Raw genomic sequence first — 20,340 nt, 5'->3', positions numbered from 1 at the left:
TTTTATTAGTTTACAATATTCTTAATAAATACCCATGTAATAAAATTACATGTACATTTGTCATGGATGTATGGTTGAGAGTTTCCTCAATAGTGTATTCACACATTAACATGACAAAATTTGTGATTCCTTTCAAGATTTGTCAAATATCTGCTGACATAGTTCTCTCACGTCTCATATTGTACAGCTTTGCACAATGCAACACAATATTGACGAACTATACACATCGGCAGTTACAAAAGCGCATGTAGTAGTTGGACAAAAAGCTGACTATCCCGATGAGTTTAGGAAGCTGTTGAATCCAGTAGTGTACATCCGCAGCTGGACTTCAAAACAGCTGATGTATTAACACATTGTGCCCATATCTACAAGCGTTAATGTCTGAAAATCAACGTGCATGTTTTGATTTCACTTTGGAGGGAGTGCCTTTGCCAGCGGAGTCGTCTCCACTTGAAAATTCCTTCTTCAGTAGTGGAGGTGGTGGACTCTTCTCACTGGGAGCATCCTCTTCAAGCTCAAACTCATCCTGAAATATTCACAAACAGACAATTGAGTTTTACAAACATTTGGATCCACTTATAACCGTCTCAACGAAAATAAGGTTTTTATGAAAGTAGTTCTAGATTCTGACTTGAGCAGTCTTGTGATTTGAAGTATGTCGTGCATGTCTGGCGGTGGCATTAATTTTGTTCCATTAAAGAATCACCATGAAAACATACTTTTATAACACTGCTGTTTATTGCCATACTCAGTTTGTGGGTGGAGAAAATGAGAGTAAACTAAGAGGCTTTACTGGGGAAAACTCAAATTTCACATTGGTGAACGCTGTTTTCTTTAACCCTGGCTCATAATACATAAATATCCGTAACTGTTCTGTCCTGAAATCTTAGAATGAGGTTGGACAACTTGGAAGAGTGTCAGGAAGTGACTACGTTAACAATACCCTCGCTGACAGTTTTGCAACATGATATGAAAAACAAGAGTTATCAGTTCTGAATTACATGTGTCTGCCTAGGCTTGTATTAATGAAGCAGAGAGACATTGCCTTTTAAATATTTGCTGTGTGAGTATTAAAACTGAAAATGACTTCTGAAGTTATCTTCAAACAAATTTCTTGCCATTTTAATTTTTGTTTTCTTCTACTTATTTCCAGATGAATTTTTCGCTCATCTTCAACATGTTGTACAGTTTTAAAACTTTTAGTTGGGGAAAAGGGACATAGCTTGTGATGGCTAAAGACAATCTCGTGTAATTCTAAATTAAAATGTTCCATGTGTGAACATGTCAGAGTACATACAGAGTTGTCAGTAGGGTCACAGGCTTCACAGTGCCAGGTGTAGCCACGCTGTTTTGGGGTCTTCTTGAGGGGAGGGTCCAAACAGTGGAAGTGGTAACACAGCTGACATTCATCACATCTGCACATTGGGAGAAACACGAAACATTCAATACCGCACAGTAAATCGTCAACTTCACTAAAATGATAACAAAACATTTAGTATTTATTTTGTGATGTGTAATTTAGAATGTGTCCCAACATGAATACGCACTAAAGCATCCTCGGTTTCTTTTTGGAGTGTAATAACTAATACAACAGTTTTTCTAAGGCCCGGGTGGTCAATCTCAAACTTTGGTAGCCTGTAGTTTGGACGTTGAAGGTGATAGCTGCCAATACAATTCTGTGAGGGCAGAGAAGAGTCCGAATGGCAAGCACTAAGTCGGTCAAATGTTCCCAGTAAAATATACATAAAATAAGAATTATAAAAGAGATTCTCATATAAGCATACCTTTCTTAACTGGCCGTAAAGCATGCTATAGGTATAACAATACCTTTTCATGTGCCCTTTAATATTTGAACCACTGTGCATTAAACATTAATGTACAAAATATGTATCTGTTAAGCAACACAGTTTCAGTTTTATAAACAATTTCACACTCCTTGAAGAAAAGAGTAAACCTAATAAAGAGTACATATTTTAACCAGAACCACAGAACCACATAGGTATTCATAGGACATGGTGCATAATTATTATATATGTTGCTCATATGTACAGTTTTGAAGGCAACCCTGAGTTGCAAAGCCACGTTAATGTAGGAGCAAAGAGAAGCCAAAACAAAGCAACCTAAAAAAAAACCTTAAAACACAAAAATAACTCTGGCTTTTACAAAAATTCAAACATTTTCCATCCAATTGACGCAATTACTTATGGCAGATTAGCAGTGTTTGCCAGCCATCTGCATTTGCGTCTTTGAGGCAAGTGGACTGGGTGATAAACAGAGACAGGTTTTCCTCTCCCAATAAGTTGCACTGCATTGAATAAGGATTTTCACATCAAAAGTTTTTTTGTAGTATGTGGCATACTACGGTTACATATATTAGGTGTATGGTGTACTAACTGTGAAGTTGTACCACAATAAAATGATGTCATAGGTACCATTTCTTAATTCTGCTGGTATCCCATTGTAATGTGAGGTGCATCAGTGACATAATTACCTGACCAAATTGGAGATAGTCCCGCCTAGATCGCACACACAACACTCTGCCTTCAACTCTGATGGCTTAGGTTTGTGTTTCTTATCGCTCAGAGGAGTTTCAGGCATGACCTTCTCCTTCTTGAGTACAGGCTGTAAACAAACAGTACAGGTCGTCAATGGAAAATAACTTCTTTCAGACTGATCTTGTTTAAAACGCAAATTCTTGCCAAATAAATGATATTGCACAATTACATTCCCTTCTGATTGTAAAAATAAAAATGACAATCTATTTTTACAGAGGTGTAAAAATTTTGTGTCCATGGTAATTAAAATAAACAAAAGGTACGACACTAACAGGATCGTTTTTCTCCTCGGTGGATTGTTTCTTGTCTTCCTGGTTTTCATGCTTCCTCTTGTGACCACTCTTCCTTGTTTTTCCTGTGTGCTTTTGTGTACGTTCCTGAGACGCAAACACAAGAGATTATCCACATACGACATTATTCATGGAGTTATTCATGGAAATACAGGCCTGTTTTGAAAGAACAAATGCAAGTGCTTGTCACAATTAGCCCACAAGCTTAGGAAGAGGCTAAAGCAACACATCAAAAATGTCATGGGAAATGTTCAGATGTACAGCAAATTTGTTCAAAATACATGGTATATATATACTTTAATTTCCCAACCTTTTGACAATTTTCTGTGTTATTACTAACTATACCTTCTTAATCTGATTTGGGAGAAAAACCTCCATTTTGGTGGGCTGGCCAATTACTTCAGGCCTTCACAAAAAGTTTAATTTTATAGTCTACAAAGAACAGTGCTTTCATTTTCTGAACGAACATCTTGGGGAAACCTGCAAAAAAGTTGCAGAATTACAGCACATATACATGTCTTCCTTAAGATGCTAAATCATAAAATCAATGACAAAAACAGTGAAGAAATGCGGCCACCCATTCATGACTGATACTTACGTGCATTTTACTGAAATCAAACTTGTAAGCATTAGTTGGCATGAATTTGGTGGGTTCTTTAATCTTTTCCCGAAGTCTTCTTGGGGCATTGACATCAAGGTTGCTTTCTTCTGATTCCTCGCTGCTGGAGCTACCACACTCTGAACACTGCCTGTAGAACAGATGCAACCAGAATGTGTACATCATAAAGCTACAGATGGGGTCTTGCTTTGAAAAAGTGAGTTCAGTGTGACTTTTGGAATCAAATTCAGTTATCACGAGAAAAGTGACTCTGACGGCAAAGGTTTCTGATTCTAAAATACATGGTGATGATTGCAATAATTTTTGTTTAATAATTTGCTCAGAACACCTGTCAACAAAAATTGTTGCAAAACTTGCAAAAAAGATTGCAGTTGATCTTTCATAAACCATGAAAGATTGAAAATTTAAATGACTTGCTTTATGCAGTTCCGAAGAATATTTCACTGATAATACAGAGCACAGGGGGGAGGGGTAGTTTATGGTGGGTCAGTTACCTGACACACCTAATGTAAGATGACATTAATGTGAAATTAAGACAAATTTTTCCTTTCCTACCATGACCTAAAGTAGACTGAACTAACTAGGGTCAGGACGAAACAGCATTTCTGTTCTTTGACCTATACCTTCATTTGTGGCCAGGCAATTCTGGCACTGTTACATCAGTGACTGGATCCAACTGGCAACCCCTGATGGTGGAAGCCTACAGTGGAGGCAATTTATACCCACTTAACCAATAACAGGCAGTATAAACTGGAAAACAAGGAGCTGCTTGTAAGCTTAATGAAGTACATAGCAAGTATCAACATGTTCACATTTGCCAAGATGTGAATGGCAGGCAGGCTAAGTACTTAGAGAGGGTTTGACATGTACATACCAGCCCTGGAGCTTAGTCTTCTTGGGCATCCGTGTGAGTGGAGGATCAAGACAGCCCAAGTGATAGTGAAGCTTACATTTGTCACATTTAGCCAGTAGATGCTGGTCATGGCTTTTGTGACAGAGGCCACACCTACAGAAACATGGGGGAAATCTATATAACACTTGTAATTCCAAACAACGGAGCTTATATGTATACAGTTACACATTTCGAGATCATTTAGTTATCACTTTGCAGAATTTTCTATTGCCAGAATAACAGTTCTTTGTGAGTTGTTGATAAACTTGGAAACTCCTCATCTTTTGGCAGCTTACAAACGGGTTTGACTCAATTCATTTTCTGTCACTGAATACACTTTGTTTGAATAGGTGCTATTCATTTATTTTTTTGAATAGTGTTTTACACTGTACTCAAGAATATTTCAATGGCGGCCAGCATTATGGAGGTAGAAACTGGTTAGAGCCCAGGGGAACCTTCTCACATACGGCCAGAGAGGAAGCCAGCATGAGCTGGACTTAAAACTCATAGCAACTGCACTGGTGAGGGGCTCCTGGGTCATTGTACTGCGCTAGCCTGCAAACCACTAGGCCACAGAGGCCCATTAAATATGTGTTCTGTTAGAGTTGCTAGATGAATACTTGTAGATGGTGTACTAACTGATGGATGATGGCCGGTGGAGATCGTGGGTTCTCTCGTTTACTGGGAGACTTCAAAGGCTTTTTCACTGTGAGAAACTCTGGCATTCGCACAGGTTGTTGCTAAAGAAAACATTACAAACAGTCAACAAGACCATACCAGGATTACTGGTGGTGGCGCACTCATTAAAGAGGTTAGAAAAAACATCTGCTAATCCAGAAAGTCTAAGCAGCCATTAAGAAAAAAAAGTGTAACCCAAACCTTTGGATATAGCTTAATCAAAAGCTCTAAAAGGACACTGAAATTTTCACACGCCATCACAATACATTGCCTTACCTAGTAACCGAAAGTTAGTAAAAGCAGAGAAACTTCAAAAAAAATAAACAAATAAAATAACAACACAACAAAAAACAATTAAATTTATGCCTGCAATTACACTATTCCTTTTTTTCCTAAAACTTCCAATAAACTTCCACAAAACAAATCTGTACCCAACTGTTACCCATTGTCATACACACACAACTATCTAAATCTTCCAATAAACTTCCACAAAACAAATCTGTACCCAATTGTTACCCATTGTCATAAACACACAACTATCTTACCTTTCCCCCCATTTTGGAAAGAATGCTCCAAAACTTTTCTGCCTCATCTTTTAGTTGATTTGCAGAATGTTTTAACCTGTCTACAACACCCATGGACTGTGAACAGGAAGTTCAAAAATGAGATTTCTGGAGTTTGCACAATACATGATGTATGAATATACACACGTAGGTAACGATACAATGTTTTGACCTTTCAAGTGTACATAAAGTCAGCAAACTAAAGCTGAATTAATTAAAATAAAAGTTAAATGAAATAAAGTAGTATTCCAGAAAGGTTCCAAAAATATTTTTAAAATTCTACACTGTTTTACCAACTAAATCAATAGCAACCAATCTTCTATACCTAGCCATTTTGCCATGTTATAGCTATCTAGAGTGATGTCACAAAACCTAGGAGCTCTTCGATACCATCCGTACTAAAAAATATGACGAGAAAATACAAACAAAAATGCCCAACCAAAGTGTGTTCTTTTCCATGTTCAAAGGGCTGATATTTCTTTTAGTTTGGCGCTTGGTCAGGGCGATGTTCATGGAGCACAAGTGTCATGTTTTAGCAGCCCTACTCATCCTGCATGGGTGAAAGCATTTGGCCTAGCAGGCTGTACCAACATCAGGCAATTTACCGAACACAGTAGGATCTTCTGATTGTTGGCAGATCCTATCATTCAGATTTGGGAAAATATTTTCGTAATAAATCTGATTTTGCTAAGGAAAAATAATACAAAGTCACAACCCTTTTCATCAAACAATGACTCTCCTGAGGCGGTTTTCTCGCCAGCTCACCCTGATAAGGACTAAGTTACTGGAGTGTTTTGCCCAACATGCACCCATTGTTACACGGGCAGACGTTATCAGTTGCATGCCCATAAATGTGTGGTTCAAAATGCATCAGTTTAACATTTAAACTAACCACAAAATCCAATTTATTGCATCGATCTATGTCTATCTACTATAAGAAACCACACTGATATTCGCGAGCTACTGTAATTCTTCAACCTTTTCGCATGTTTGCAAGGCGTTTATTCAAGCATATTCTGAAAGCATTATTCTGTGTAGGCTGATAAAATTATATTTTTTATGATGCCCTGACAATAGCCAATCCAACCAATGTAGTTTTGTCCCCAAAACCAAATAAAAAATGTGTATAAATTGCACTGAAAGTTGCCCTTTCATATGTGAAAAGGTTGAGGAAATACGGTAGTAGGTTTTGGGATGTGACAGCCAATAATCACATCACTTTCAGCCCTAGTGACTGGCCCAGTTCATGATGACTTCTTCAACATAGCTACTCAGAATGAATTGTCCGTCAGTGCCATATCCCCAGTGCTGAACTTCATCTTCTCGGCTTTCAAAACTTTATAGAATTTTTTACATATTTTTCGGTGATAATTGTGTCCCATATCATTTTTTCTATGTGTATATAGTGGCAGACTTTATGTTCAGTTTCTTCATACAGATGTGTATTCATAAATGTTTACTGCACATGGCAGTCAGCTCACTGCTGGTAACTTTTGGACATGTTGGATGATTACACAACGCACTGTGTATGTATTATATATCTATGTAATGCAAAATGTGAAAATAAATGTGACAGGCATGTATATTGTAAATAGTTCCAGATTTTAGGGGAAAAAAACACGTTTTTATTGTTTAATAGGATGTTGATAATGTATATGAACAGTTTTAGTTTTAAAATATGCTCCGTTCTTCTCAATTATAGATTTGAAATTTCTAGAATACAGTTTTCTGATTTAAAGATATTTTTTTAGAAATTCAGAGCATGGTTGCTTGTGTAGGTTCCAGACAACCTACAACCAGAGAACCAGACCCATCCAAACCACCTCAGTTCTGATGACCACTCACCTGATCATACTGATGCCTCAGTACTTTTTCCTGTTCCCTCAGGGAATCATTTTGATTAGTTAGTTCAGACAACTTCTCTTGATTTGTTGCAATCTTTGCATTTCGGTCTAGGAAAAATGAACAATTTGACAACAATTGAAAGAATACTGCTAAAACTACAGTTTTAACATTTTTAACATGCAATTCCTATATCAAAGGCAGTCTTTGCCAGATTCGAAACATTAAAAAAAATCTGTAAATTATCATAATTAAGAAGAGTGAAGATGCTAATAGCAACTATTCTATCAAAATAGAAACTGTTATGCTAACTCAATGCAACTGTTGGTATTACCCAGAAAATGTGTGATGAACTCCACAGAGAGGGCAGGAGACATGTGCCATTTCTTCCTCTTCTCAGGTTTATCATGGGGATCTGCCTGGACCTGAACAAACAGGGCAATACTGTGTCTTTACAATGTATATCATCAGGCCACACCAATTAACATTTTTAGTGAGTGAGTGCTTGAGGTTTAACGTCATGCACAACAATTTTTCAGTCATATGACAACAAAAGAATCCTTAGGGTGTATGTAATGTGCCTCCTTGTTGCAGGACGGATTTTCACCGCTCTTTCATCTAGTGCTGCTTCAATGTGATGACTTATCGCAGGCAAGTAAGCCGCCCCACCCATTATACCACCATTAAACTGATACTGGTCACCCAGTTGTTGCACTTAACATTTTGGCTTCACGGGCAGAATGAGTATTTTCTCAACGTCGGAGAATGGTATAAAAATAACATAAAACTAAGAAATTCCCTAATTTTTGGTCAACCATTTCAGCGGTTTATTCTCATAAAGACATATTTCTGTCATCAGAAACCTTGAAAAAAAAAAGGGAAGTCACAAAAAAAAAAAAAAATGAACATTGGATTTTCAGTTTATTTTTCTTCCATTTTGGGGATTTTTCAGTGTTGGCTCACCTGTAAAAGACAAAATAGAACTGGTGTCGCCTTATGAGACACTCAGTATTGATCAGTATAGAACTGGTGTCACCTTATGAGACACTCAGTATTGATCATTGTAGAAGTGGTGTTGCCCTATGAGACACTCAGTATTGATCAGTTAGATCAATGAGTGCGCTTATCAGTTGAATTTTTTTTTTTTTTTTGATTGTTGTTTTACGCCGTACTCAAGAATATTTCACTTATACGACGGCGGTCAGCATTATGGTGGGTGGAAACTGGACAGAACCTGGGGGAAACCCACGACCATCTCCAGGTTGCTGACAGACCTTCCCACGTACGGCCGGAGAGGAAGCCAGTATAGGCTGGTCTTGAACTCACAGCGACCGCATTGGTGAGAGGCTTCTGGGTCACTACGCTGCGCTAGCGCGCTAACCAACTGAGCCACGGAGGCCCCCTTATGAATTGATTGTACAACCATAACTGCTGTAATGTGTATGGTTATATTATCGAGAAAGCTATATTATGATCAGCAATCAGAGCCTGTAAAAACCCTGGATTATTTCATTTCAACAGTGTTTAATATCATGTAATACAACAACAATCAAGATTATGGTGGAGGAACCCAAAACAGGTGAAAACAAAATAACCACCTCTGAGCCAGCTTAATTTGTATTCTGAGCCACTTATCATTTACCATTCCATATCAATACATATATATGTTTATATAATATATATATATATATATATACACCCTGCTGACCTACCTGTGTTATGATGCCCATCACCTCGGCTTTCTTCAGCATACGCCTCACAGCTGAGGGACAGGAAGACAGGTGTCGCACCATCTTTGTTGTGGGAACTGAACACACAACACATTTGTTGAAGCCAAAATAATTCCCCATTAAGAGTTTACATTTCAAAATTTCGCTTTCTTCAGCTGCTTGTATTAGGGGGGAAAAAGAAAAAAAATCACCTTCACTCAAATAAATCAAAATCAAAATTTTGAGTGATGTAAAATAATTTAACATCTGTTACGCATTGTAATTTTGTCATGCAGATATTGAGACAGAAAAACTTCATACCCCAAGATGGTGACCTCTTTGATTTGGCTATAACATATTTCTGCCTATGTCTGTTAAGCTTTCTGTTTATTCTTATCTGAAAACACAAAAGAATACACATACATGCGATCAGCAAAATATCTTCAAGAATTCCTGTAACAATCTTGCTATCTTGATACAATTACAATTTTATTTATTTATTTATTTGATAGTTGCTTTATGCCATACTCAAGAATATTTCACTTATAGACAGGAGACAGTGTTCTTGCTCACTTATTAATGATACATATGAACAACACATACAAATGGATTCAAACCAGTAGTTGTGGTCAGGTCCTGGGCATGCAGTGAAGATATTATATTAATGATACATATGAACAACACATACAAATGGATTCAAACAGTAGTTGTGGTCAGGTCCTGGGCATGCAGTGAAGATATTATATTAATGATACACATGAACAACACATACAAATGGATTCAAACAGTAGTTGTGGTCAGCTCCTGGGTATGCAGTGAAGATATTATATTAATGATACATATGAACAACACATACAAATGGATTCAAACCAGTAGTTGTGGTCAGGCCCTGGGCATGCAGTGAAGATATTATATTAATGATACATATGAACAACACATACAAATGGATTCAAACCAGTAGTTGTGGTCAGGTCCTGGGCATGCAGTGAAGATATTATATTAATGATACATATGAACAACACATACAAATGGATTCAAACCAGTAGTTGTGGTCAGGTCCTGGGCATGCAGTGAAGATATTATATTAATGATACATATGAACAACACATACAAATGGATTCAAACAGTAGTTGTGGTCAGGTCCAGGGCATGCAGTGAAGATATTATATTAATGATACATATGAACAACACATACAAATGGAATCAAACCAGTAGTTGTGGTCAGGTCCTGGGCATGCAGTGAAGATATTATATTAATGATACATATGAACAACACATACAAATGGATTCAAACAGTAGTTGTGGTCAGGTCCTGGGCATGCAGTGAAGATATTATATTAATGATACATATGAACAACACATACAAATGGATTCAAACAGTAGTTGTGGTCAGGTCCTGGGCATGCAGTGAAGATATTATATTAATGATACATATGAACAACACATACAAATGGATTCAAACCAGTAGTTGTGGTCAGCTCCTGGGTATGCAGTGAAGATATTATATTAATGATACATATGAACAACACATACATATGGATTCAAACCAGTAGTTGTGGTCAGGTCCTGGGCATGCAGTGAAGATATTATATTAATGATACATATGAACAACACATACATATGGATTCAAACCAGTAGTTGTGGTCAGGTCCTGGGCATGCAGTGAAGATATTATATTAATGATACATATGAACAACACATACAAATGGATTCAAACAGTAGTTGTGGTCAGGTCCTGGGCATGCAGTGAAGATATTATATTAATGATACATATGAACAACACATACAAATGGATTCAAACCAGTAGTTGTGGTCAGGTCCTGGGCATGCAGTGAAGATATTATATTAATGATACATATGAACAACACATACAAATGGAATCAAACCAGTAGTTGTGGTCAGGTCCTGGGCATGCAGTGAAGATATTATATTAATGATACATACAAACAACACATACAAATGGTCAAACCAGTAGTTGTGGTCAGGTCCTGGGCATGCAGTGAAGATATTATATTAATGATACATATGAACAACACATACAAATGGAATCAAACAGTAGTTGTGGTCAGGTCCAGGGCATGCAGTGAAGATATTATATTAATGATACATATGAACAACACATACAAATGGATTCAAACCAGTAGTTGTGGTCAGCTCCTGGGTATGCAGTGATGATATTTGTTTGAATTGTCAGGCACATACTAAAAGAATATGTTCTCATGTTCACATTAGCTGGCCTTACATGAAGTCAAAGATCATTTGCCTCCAACTATATTATATACACACTGAGCTTTCACTTAGATTAAAAACCTGTCTCACAATTCTGGGACTTTAACTGTTCAATTTGCCATGGATAAGCTATCGCATTCACCAAAGAAGCGAGGAATGCACTCTCACACACGGATCGATAGCAAAGTTTGTTGACGATGTAAGTGTCAATAGCTTTTCATGCCGCCAATTTCAAAAGTCTTGTAACTATTCAGCAGCTAATAACAAGAACATGTCCAAAATCTCTCAAAGATCAATACATGTATTTCCACTTGCCCTTCAGGACTGCAAAAATATTGATCATCTCAACAAAGTATCACAAAATATAATGTAATTCTTCAGCCTTTTCACATGTTTGCAAGGTGTTTAATCAAGCATATTCTGAAGGTATTATTCTGTGTTGATTGATAAAATTATACTTTTTGTGAAGCCTTGAAAATGCTCAATGCAACGAATGTAGTTTTGTCTCCAAAATCAAATTAGAACATGGTGATACATGTATAACTTACAGGGTTTCACATTTTGGGATGATATTTGTTCTGTTTACTTGCCTCACATTTTGGGATGATTATTTGTTATGTTTACTTGCCTCACATTTTGAGATGATATTTGTTATGTTTACTTGCTTCACATTTTGGGATGATATTTGTTATGTTTACTTGCTTCACATTTTGGGATGATATTTGTTATGTTTACTTACCTCACATTTTGGGATGATATTTGTTGTGTTTACTTACCTCACATTTTGAGATGATATTTGTTGTGTTTACTTGCCTCACATTTTGGGATGATTATTTTTGTTTACTTGCCTCATATTTTGGGATGATTATTTGTTATGTTTACTTGCCAAAGTGCAGTGATTTACTTCTGACACTCCTGACTGTCACCACCCATGAAACTGACAAGCAATGATTTGATTAAGTTATTCAGGAGTACAATGTTCAACACCAATCTGCCAATCAATGAATCACTCATACCAGTTAAAGATGAGATGCATATTTCACAATCAGATTGCCTCTGCTTATGACAATCACTTGCAGTCAAGATCTAGCTCACCCTTTCTTTGTCATCTGCTATTTCCCTTTCTGAATGCTTCTTCACCCTCGACTGAATGGCCAGCCAGTTCCGTCGCTTGGCTCTCATACTGGCCTTATCAGCATGGAGCTTACAATACGCAAAGAACGGGTCAGCAATATCCTAAAATGAACAGTGAACAATAAGAGATAAGTAAACAAGGTGCACATAAGGACAAACAGAACATAAACATAAACCATACTATGATCACACAATGACAATGCACATTTCTGAAACACTGATATTTTTGTACAGGTTGAAAAGAGTGTAAAGAAAAGATAATGAAAATCAATAAACACAAATTTTGAAAATGAGTGCACTTTAATATGTATCAGTTTCACTTCCATGAACAGAGGGAAAGAAATTTAGCTTTTTTTTGGAATTCTGAACATTAAAGACTGTCATGATAAATACCTCCTCCGGAGAAGCCTCTGACAGAAGACCCTCTCTCTGAGCACTGTAGAAAGAGCAAACAGAGATGTAGTGACAACACTGAAATACAACTCATAAAAGTTCAACATACGTGATCTCTGTCTAATATAAATAGAAACAGAAATCGTCCTCTCACTTGAACAGTGCCACGCATTTTTATGGTAACAAATGTCTACTGAATATTGGTGACGTTAAGAAGGGGAAAAATAGTCCAATGTGAATATGTTTGTCTTCTTTTACATTGTACCAAAAATTGAAAAGTAAGGACATCAGGGAAACTGCTAGCAGGGCATTATTAAAACAACATTCAATAAATACATGTGACACTTATAAATAAGTAAATCAAGAATGTCTAATATTTGACCATGTGTTTAATTACCAACATACATATGCTAACTCTGACATGTTGTCAAAGTTGTTGCCACCATACAGTGTAAATCTGAAATACATGTACTGTTATAACCGAAGTGGTGTTGAACACGAATCACTCATTTGTCCCAGGCTGTACTCACCAGGTGACATGGAAGAACGTCCTGCACATGCCTGCATCACAGCTGATACACACCCCTGTCCTGGAGAAGGCCGGCTCCTCGCACAACGAGCACTCCTGACAACAACAACAACATGCTGAGTGCAGTATTGGACAACAGAATGTCTACATGAAATCTGATGCGCAGACTCCATTCATCAAATGTAATCATCTCTTCAAATTTCCACCATAGTCTTGCACCTAAAAAGTTTAAGTGAATTTTAGTTTCATTACGTAAATAAAAGCAGTGCACAGTTTGCAAAATGGATATGCTACACTGTGACATATGTATTTAATATGATTTCCTTAACGACTTTCCCTTCATCTCATAAACATATTCTTCTATACGCTGTAAGCTCAGTTCTGTCATTTTGTCTTTACTGTATAATGGTAACATCCAAATTACAAGTAAAAACTTTACAAATTTCATGTCTACATTTAATGGTCATTAGTATTACTGTGTAAAAAACATAATGTGATCCAGCATGGCCTATTATAAACATTACTCTGTAATATATTATCTCTATTCACAGGAATTCTGCACTAATAGCTGTGGACACATAAGGAGACTTACCTTTGCACCCCATTTTGAGTAGGGCATTTCAAATAGAGTCACAGGGCTAAGCTTATCCACATCCCCAAAGGCAACCCCAGGAATGTACAGAGCACACACTAAATGTACCCACCTGGAACAGGAGATTCAAACATTTTGAATGATTTTCCTTAACCTTCTACTACCGGTATTCCATTTATTTATTTATTTATTTATTTGCTGTTTGACGGAAGGAAACCCACAACCATCAGCAGGTTGCTTGCTTCCAAGGTATGACTGGTGAGAAAGCCAGCATGAGCAAGACTCCTAGCGACCTCATTGGTCAAAAGATCCTTAAGTCACAGTACTTCGCTAACACACTAACCACTCGGCCATGCCCCCCCCCCACAAAAAAACACCCCAAACACACCCACCCCCCATCTCCCCAACCACTGCCACCCCACCCTACCCACACCACTTTATACAATGTTTATCAGCGCTCACTACAAAATATACCACACAATAAATACTTAAACGCATCACTTAAAACATTTCTGTCAAACACAGTAGCTGTTAAAAATAACGGTGCAGCTAAGTAAAGATGTCATTTTTCTCATCTAAGTGCTTATTAAAGTTACATGCTTACAGCAAGCTTTGCAACCAGCCTTCCAAATTCAGTGTGTGGTTAAAAAATATGCCATGTCACAGACTGATGGGGTTTGGCTTTCTCCTTTCTCTCAACTGGTCATCAACTTTAAATATTCTCCACCATTGCCAAGTGCATAGGGTCATGTGAATTTCATTAACACCAACTGAGGCAATGATGACAGTGTTTAGAAGTATTTACAAACAACATGTAATGAACGACAGTCTAAAAGAACCATACACTCTAGCCCTTTGAACCAAACAATAGAAATAGTAATCATACAAAGTTTAAATCATAAAGAAAAGTGACATACTTGCCAGCATCTGTCTCTTTGTATATACCACCTTTGTTTGGGCACAATTCACAGTTCTGAAAAAGGCCAACATAATTTTAACAAAAGTGTATCATGACTGGTTGTCAATAACCATGAAAAATGTATTCATTTATTTATTTATTTTAACTGACTACCATTAAATGCCATAATCAAGAATGGCTTACTTGTACTTGTATGGTGGTGGGCAGTTGTATGGGTGCAGGACACCAGAATGGCCTGGGTAAAACATCAATCTGAGATGGACTTGAGCTTACAGGGATTGCTTTTATTAGAGCCTCCTGGGTCATTGTGCTGCACTACCGTACCAACCACTCAGCCACATAGGCGACTTGTCCCTTGAGAGCTGTGAAGCCAAATTTCTAAAAAATGTCCCTTTTCCCCCTCAACATAACATTACTCACAGGCATAACGCCAGCCTTACAAGCATCACAAAACCATGGCTCTGTGCTGGCTGACGATTCTGTGCTGGCAGCAGACTGGGCCTCACTGATACCATAGCAACCTACAACACAACAGTCAAGCCATGAGGGAAGCTTCGCTCAGATACAATACTTCCTATTACAGTTACATGTGCAAGAAATCATTCTTACAATCTTTTAAACCAAGAAGCTACATTTCTGTACCACATAAAAATTGTTCACATGTCCCAATCAAGCACCTGCCTAGTTTTCTGTATTTGTGTAAAAATCTAAATGATGCTCAACTTTCCAGGCACTGGAAATGAACATTCAAATGAACATAATTTACAACAATGAATTCAAATACAATAAATACTCATTACAATGCTCGTATTACTCTGGAGGTCAATTTAGATGTAACTCACTAACTTTCCCTTCCCTTTCATTTACCCTTTCATCTGACCAGCACTGTATTTCACAGCTGATTACATTGATTAGTGTAGTTACTATTCATGGGTAAGCACAAGATTGTCATATATTTTAGTGCTAAAAGCTTCTTCCTCTCACCTTCATGAACTGAGGCCCCACAATTATCACATTCCACAATTTCATCATCTTCTTCACTTTAACAGCATGAATTGTTCAAAGAATAAGCAACATAAATATTCGGAGACATCAAAATGGTAAATGCATTATAATGGTAGAACATACTACATGAAATTACATGTTGATGTAACATGTTAACAAAGGGTTGCAGTTAAACATGGTTAAATCTGATATCAACAGGTTGTGGGTATTTCTGGTGAATATTTCAAAGAAATATACTGATGGTGTGATTTCACTCAAATAGATGATTCATTCAGACATACATGTACCAAAATGAAATTTTCACAAATTTTACTTCAGGGTTTCTGCACTATTGCAAAATCTTACACAAGAAACATTATGAACTGACTGTAAATAACCTGAAATTTTGCACAAGACTAAGCTGCACATTTTTTTCTGATTCTGAGACTTCTACTGATTTTAGAAAGGTGCACCAAGGTTTGTTTGGAGGGTATAAGTAGGATGCCTTCCAACTACAACCAAACGTAATATTACACAACATTCATCTGACAAATAAAAATGACCATTTGGGGCAAAATTGTGGGTAATTCACCATTTGTTCCAAGCCCCTATTCAGGCATAAATAGTGCAGTCTTACACAAACATATGCTCCGAGTCTCTGTACCGGATATCCCCCAGACACACACAACAGATGATGACTTTCAAGTGACCAGGCATGCTGTCATTTTGCTGGGTTTCTACTGGTGGCTGCAACATAAACACACTGTGAATTTCACCTCAAATGTTACACTGACACTTCTTAAGTTAATGAATAGAGCAAATCATTTCAACAAAATTTTAAGAAACAAATAAGAAAGATGTATGAAACAAAAACCAACTCTTTCATGAAACAAGGCTTCCTTTCTGTTATCGCTTACTCAAGCCCAGTGTCACAAACACATCTACTAACATACCTGAGATTTCTGATCAGGGGACTTAATCCTGGGGGTCTCTGTGTTCAACTCCCTGGCCAGCTTTTCTTTCTTGGGGATATAATCTTCATCATCACTGTCGTCATCAGAGTTCACATTCTGCAGCGCCTTGTTAACACTGCAAGGTCCATCATCAGACTCTTCCTCTGACTCACTGTGACTGCTTGATGCCGATTCTCCCATGGAGTCCAGGTCACTTTCCTCTTCCTCCACCTCCTTAGATGATCCCCTTTCAGATGCAATGGACTCTCCCTGAGCAACGTCCTCTTCGTCATCATTGCCAGGTTCATCTCCCACATCAGAATCACCTGAACCTTAACAATGTGGGACAAAATCATGACACAAAGGAAACAAATTAAACGTTACTTCAATATTTCACTAATACAAATAATGGCCATCAAACGTGGGTACACTCATTTACAAAATGGTTGCACATGTGAACATTTTTGCTCCACTGGCTGAAATGTGTGTGCATACAGGTGTACCCTTGCACCATTAATTGAGAAGCCTTTAGGATAGACTGTACTTCTGCCATTATCAGTAATTCTTTATCTTTATTAACTCGTACCTGTGTCTTCTATCTTACTGACTTCAAAATCACTGTCATCATCACTGTCATCAGCCCCTCCAAAGTCTACCTGAATTAAATGTTTCTGAACAGGCTTCACTCTCCTTTTCTTTGGATCTCGTTGTACTGTAATTGGTAAAGGACATCAAAGATTACTCTGATCTAATATATCTACGAGAATAAGTATGCAATGTGACATTATCCAGGTTTTTAAAGCTACAACCATCATCATGATCATGGTCACATATTTGAAGACAGTAAATAAAAATGGAATTATTCCTAGTAACTAGTAAGCAAAGTTGGACGGTCAGTACCCCCACCTTAGTATGATGAATCTGCATGCCTCAAACTTTTGTGAAGTCTTTGCTGTGAGACAAATGCATGTATCTCTGTTGGCACAATTGGTAAAGTTGAATACTATTTTTTCAAAGGTCTGATACCTAGCTAGATACTGTGCATTTACTATGACTGGGGCCATTACAAATGCTAGTTCTTTGCACCAAGAATAACCGTGATCCTGCCGGTCAAATTGGTTCGTTTCCTCCCTGAATGCTTAATCATGCCAAATCCTTTGTTCAGACATTGCTCTACATATATGCTCAGATCAGTTTGAATTGTTTGGTAATATAAAAAAATGTCGGTGACATCTCTTAACTGGTCAATCTTGTCATGCTCATTTTAAAAGTGGTAAAAATCATTAAGACAATATTTCGGAAAGCACCATCTAGGGCAAATTTGTTGAGGACAGTGCCAATAAAAATAACAGCAACATTGCAAGACTTTTGTATTACCAAACAACTCAAGCAACAGGTTTAGGCCTGTATGAGCCCAGCGTCAAGCATGTATGTTGTACAATGTCTAAACACTGGACATATGAAGCGTTCAAGAAGGAAACTGACAGGCTTGGACAGCTGTCCTCAGGGGAAGAGCCATACATTCTTAATGGCTCTCTGTCCAAGTTGTTATTAGAGTTCACCAAGTCCAACGATCCACTGCTATTCGTCATCCATACATCGGCAGTGTAACACCCTGTTACAGTCCTTGTAGTCATTGTACATGCACAGTATCTACACCTACCATGTTTAGTTACATGATTCTAGCTCTGAATATCTCCACCTTTGCTTACACTCCGGCAGAGCTATGACACCTTATATTTACTTTTCTTGGTCATATGACAATGAAGGGAATCCTTGTTGCAGGACGGATTTCCACCGCTCTTTTATCTAGTGCTGCTTCACTGAGATGACTTACCGAAGGCAAGTAAGCCACCCCGCCCGAACCATTATACTGATATGGGTCAACCAGTCATTGCACTATCCCATTTATGCTGAATGCTAAGTGAGGAAGTTACAACTTCTTTTATGGTCTTAGGCGTGACAACCCAGGATTCACTGTGGATCTACTGTTCCCGAAGTGGACGCCCTTCCAACTGTGCTATCCGGGCCGGTCACAAAATAAGTACCTGAGGTAGGCATTACAGCAAAATATAGGGCCTATGAGAGATAAGAGTTCACGGTAGTTCAGTGTGGTGGTGGTGGTGGTGGTGGTGGGGGGGGGTCTGGGGGGGGGCGCTCCCGCATATATCGGAAGTTGGTGTTAGAAAACACTCCATTTTCCCAATGCTCAAGCTTGAAGGCCATGTACCATCAGGGCTCTAGCCTCAACTTCCGGTATATGCCCCCACTCGGCACTCCTGTAAACTTGTGTCTCTCACAGGCCCTCTTTAAATCCTCCACTCAATGCCAAGATTTAATTCCTACCGTTTTTTTCTTTGCTGAGGCATGTAGTCCATGTATGGTCCATAAACTCAAAAACTCGTGCAGTAAACACTTAAGAAACAGTATACACACACTGACTTCCATGGCTTTGAACTACTGAACCCTTCTCCTAAGCTGTCAAAATGTAAGTGCAAAGCAACAACTATTTCTTGATTTGTGCAGAGAACAAAGGGGCATAATGAAAATAGAAAAATCCATCAAGGGATCATGCATATTTCACCAAAAATAGAATAATCCCCATTACTTTTACAGCTGTGAAATAAAGAAAAACAGCCAAAAGAATATATGACCCCTAGAATAGTTTGTCATCTTTGGTTCTGGGATATTCTCGTCCATATTTCTAAACCAAGGGGTAGTGAAGACAAAATGGGGTTAGACAGCTCTTCCAAATCCAATTTCATTTGTTTTCATATATCCTTATTACTGTAAAAAGAGCATATAAAAGCATGTCACATGAAATTTTGTATCTTTACGCACGGGTCCTGACTTTCAATTTGGGATTGGCCGGAAGTGCCATAGGCGTTCATTCTGACATTCAACTATGCACGGTGGGAATCTGTAATGCCTACCTGAGGTGCTACGCAGTAGAACTCGGGCATTACTCCAAGAAAAGTAAATATAAGGTTTCAATGCTTTGCCGGAGTGTAAGCAAGTTCCTAAGTTCTGTACATAACCACTTGTGTACATGCATGCTAAGCCACAAATATTCGGGCCATAAAATAGATCTTCTCAACTTCAGTACACAGTCAAAGTATTTGACGATCGTACAACAACTATTATCTTAACTGATGACGCTTACAATGCAGAGTATAGTAGTTATTAACTCGATAACAGAGAAGACACTGGACGAGCCTCATACAGGTGTTACACAGAGTTACATCCCCTTAACAAAACATTTTGATGATAAATCACACGAATTTGACTTACACATAGCTTTGTACAAAAAGCCAACACTAGGATCCACTCCATCGATGCTTAAGTCTTCAGACATTGTGATTATTCCAGTAGGACTCTCGCCCTGACCAATCTGTGTTTCTTAGATCATTCTAAGTAGTCTTGTCATACAAAGCAACGCCGCTCTTCTTTAGCGGAAGT

At 37.9% G+C, this 20,340-nt stretch overlaps 1 protein-coding gene across 1 annotated transcript; it reads right to left on the bottom strand.

The window, feature by feature from the left end:
- Positions 1–141: 141 nt before the first annotated feature.
- On the bottom strand, positions 142–20,324 carry LOC135461860 (PHD finger protein 14-like). Its single transcript, XM_064739122.1, has 23 exons — positions 20,173–20,324; positions 17,468–17,593; positions 16,882–17,213; positions 16,566–16,675; positions 15,929–15,984; positions 15,365–15,465; positions 14,943–14,998; positions 14,026–14,137; positions 13,435–13,529; positions 12,905–12,947; positions 12,473–12,613; positions 9,470–9,545; positions 9,152–9,246; positions 7,774–7,864; positions 7,443–7,549; positions 5,580–5,675; positions 4,996–5,096; positions 4,339–4,470; positions 3,444–3,594; positions 2,828–2,932; positions 2,492–2,622; positions 1,298–1,415; positions 142–526 (listed from the first exon to the last, which is right to left on the bottom strand). Exons 1-23 carry the CDS (start codon positions 20,234–20,236, stop codon positions 389–391), a joined length of 2,577 nt encoding a protein of 858 aa, XP_064595192.1. The 5' UTR covers positions 20,237–20,324; the 3' UTR covers positions 142–388.
- Positions 20,325–20,340: the final 16 nt, after the last annotated feature.

The sequence above is a fragment of the Liolophura sinensis genome, chromosome 1, assembly GCF_032854445.1.
Source record: "Liolophura sinensis isolate JHLJ2023 chromosome 1, CUHK_Ljap_v2, whole genome shotgun sequence".
NCBI classification, from domain to species: Eukaryota; Metazoa; Mollusca; class Polyplacophora; order Chitonida; family Chitonidae; genus Liolophura; species Liolophura sinensis.
This window is presented reverse-complemented; position numbering and strand designations above follow the sequence as displayed.

What these genes read in the sequence shown, in the direction of transcription:
- LOC135461860 (XM_064739122.1), bottom strand. Translation starts at nt 20,236, where the DNA reads ATGTCTGAAGACTTAAGCATCGATGGAGTGGATCCTAGTGTTGGCTTT. An exon ending in CAGTAAGATAGAAGACACAG is followed by an intron (nt 17,214 to 17,467) that starts GTACGAGTTAAT and finishes CACATTGTTAAG; the next exon opens with GTTCAGGTGATTCTGATGTG. An exon ending in AAAGAGACAGATGCTGGCAA is followed by an intron (nt 14,138 to 14,942) that starts GTATGTCACTTT and finishes CTCCTGTTCCAG; the next exon opens with GTGGGTACATTTAGTGTGTG.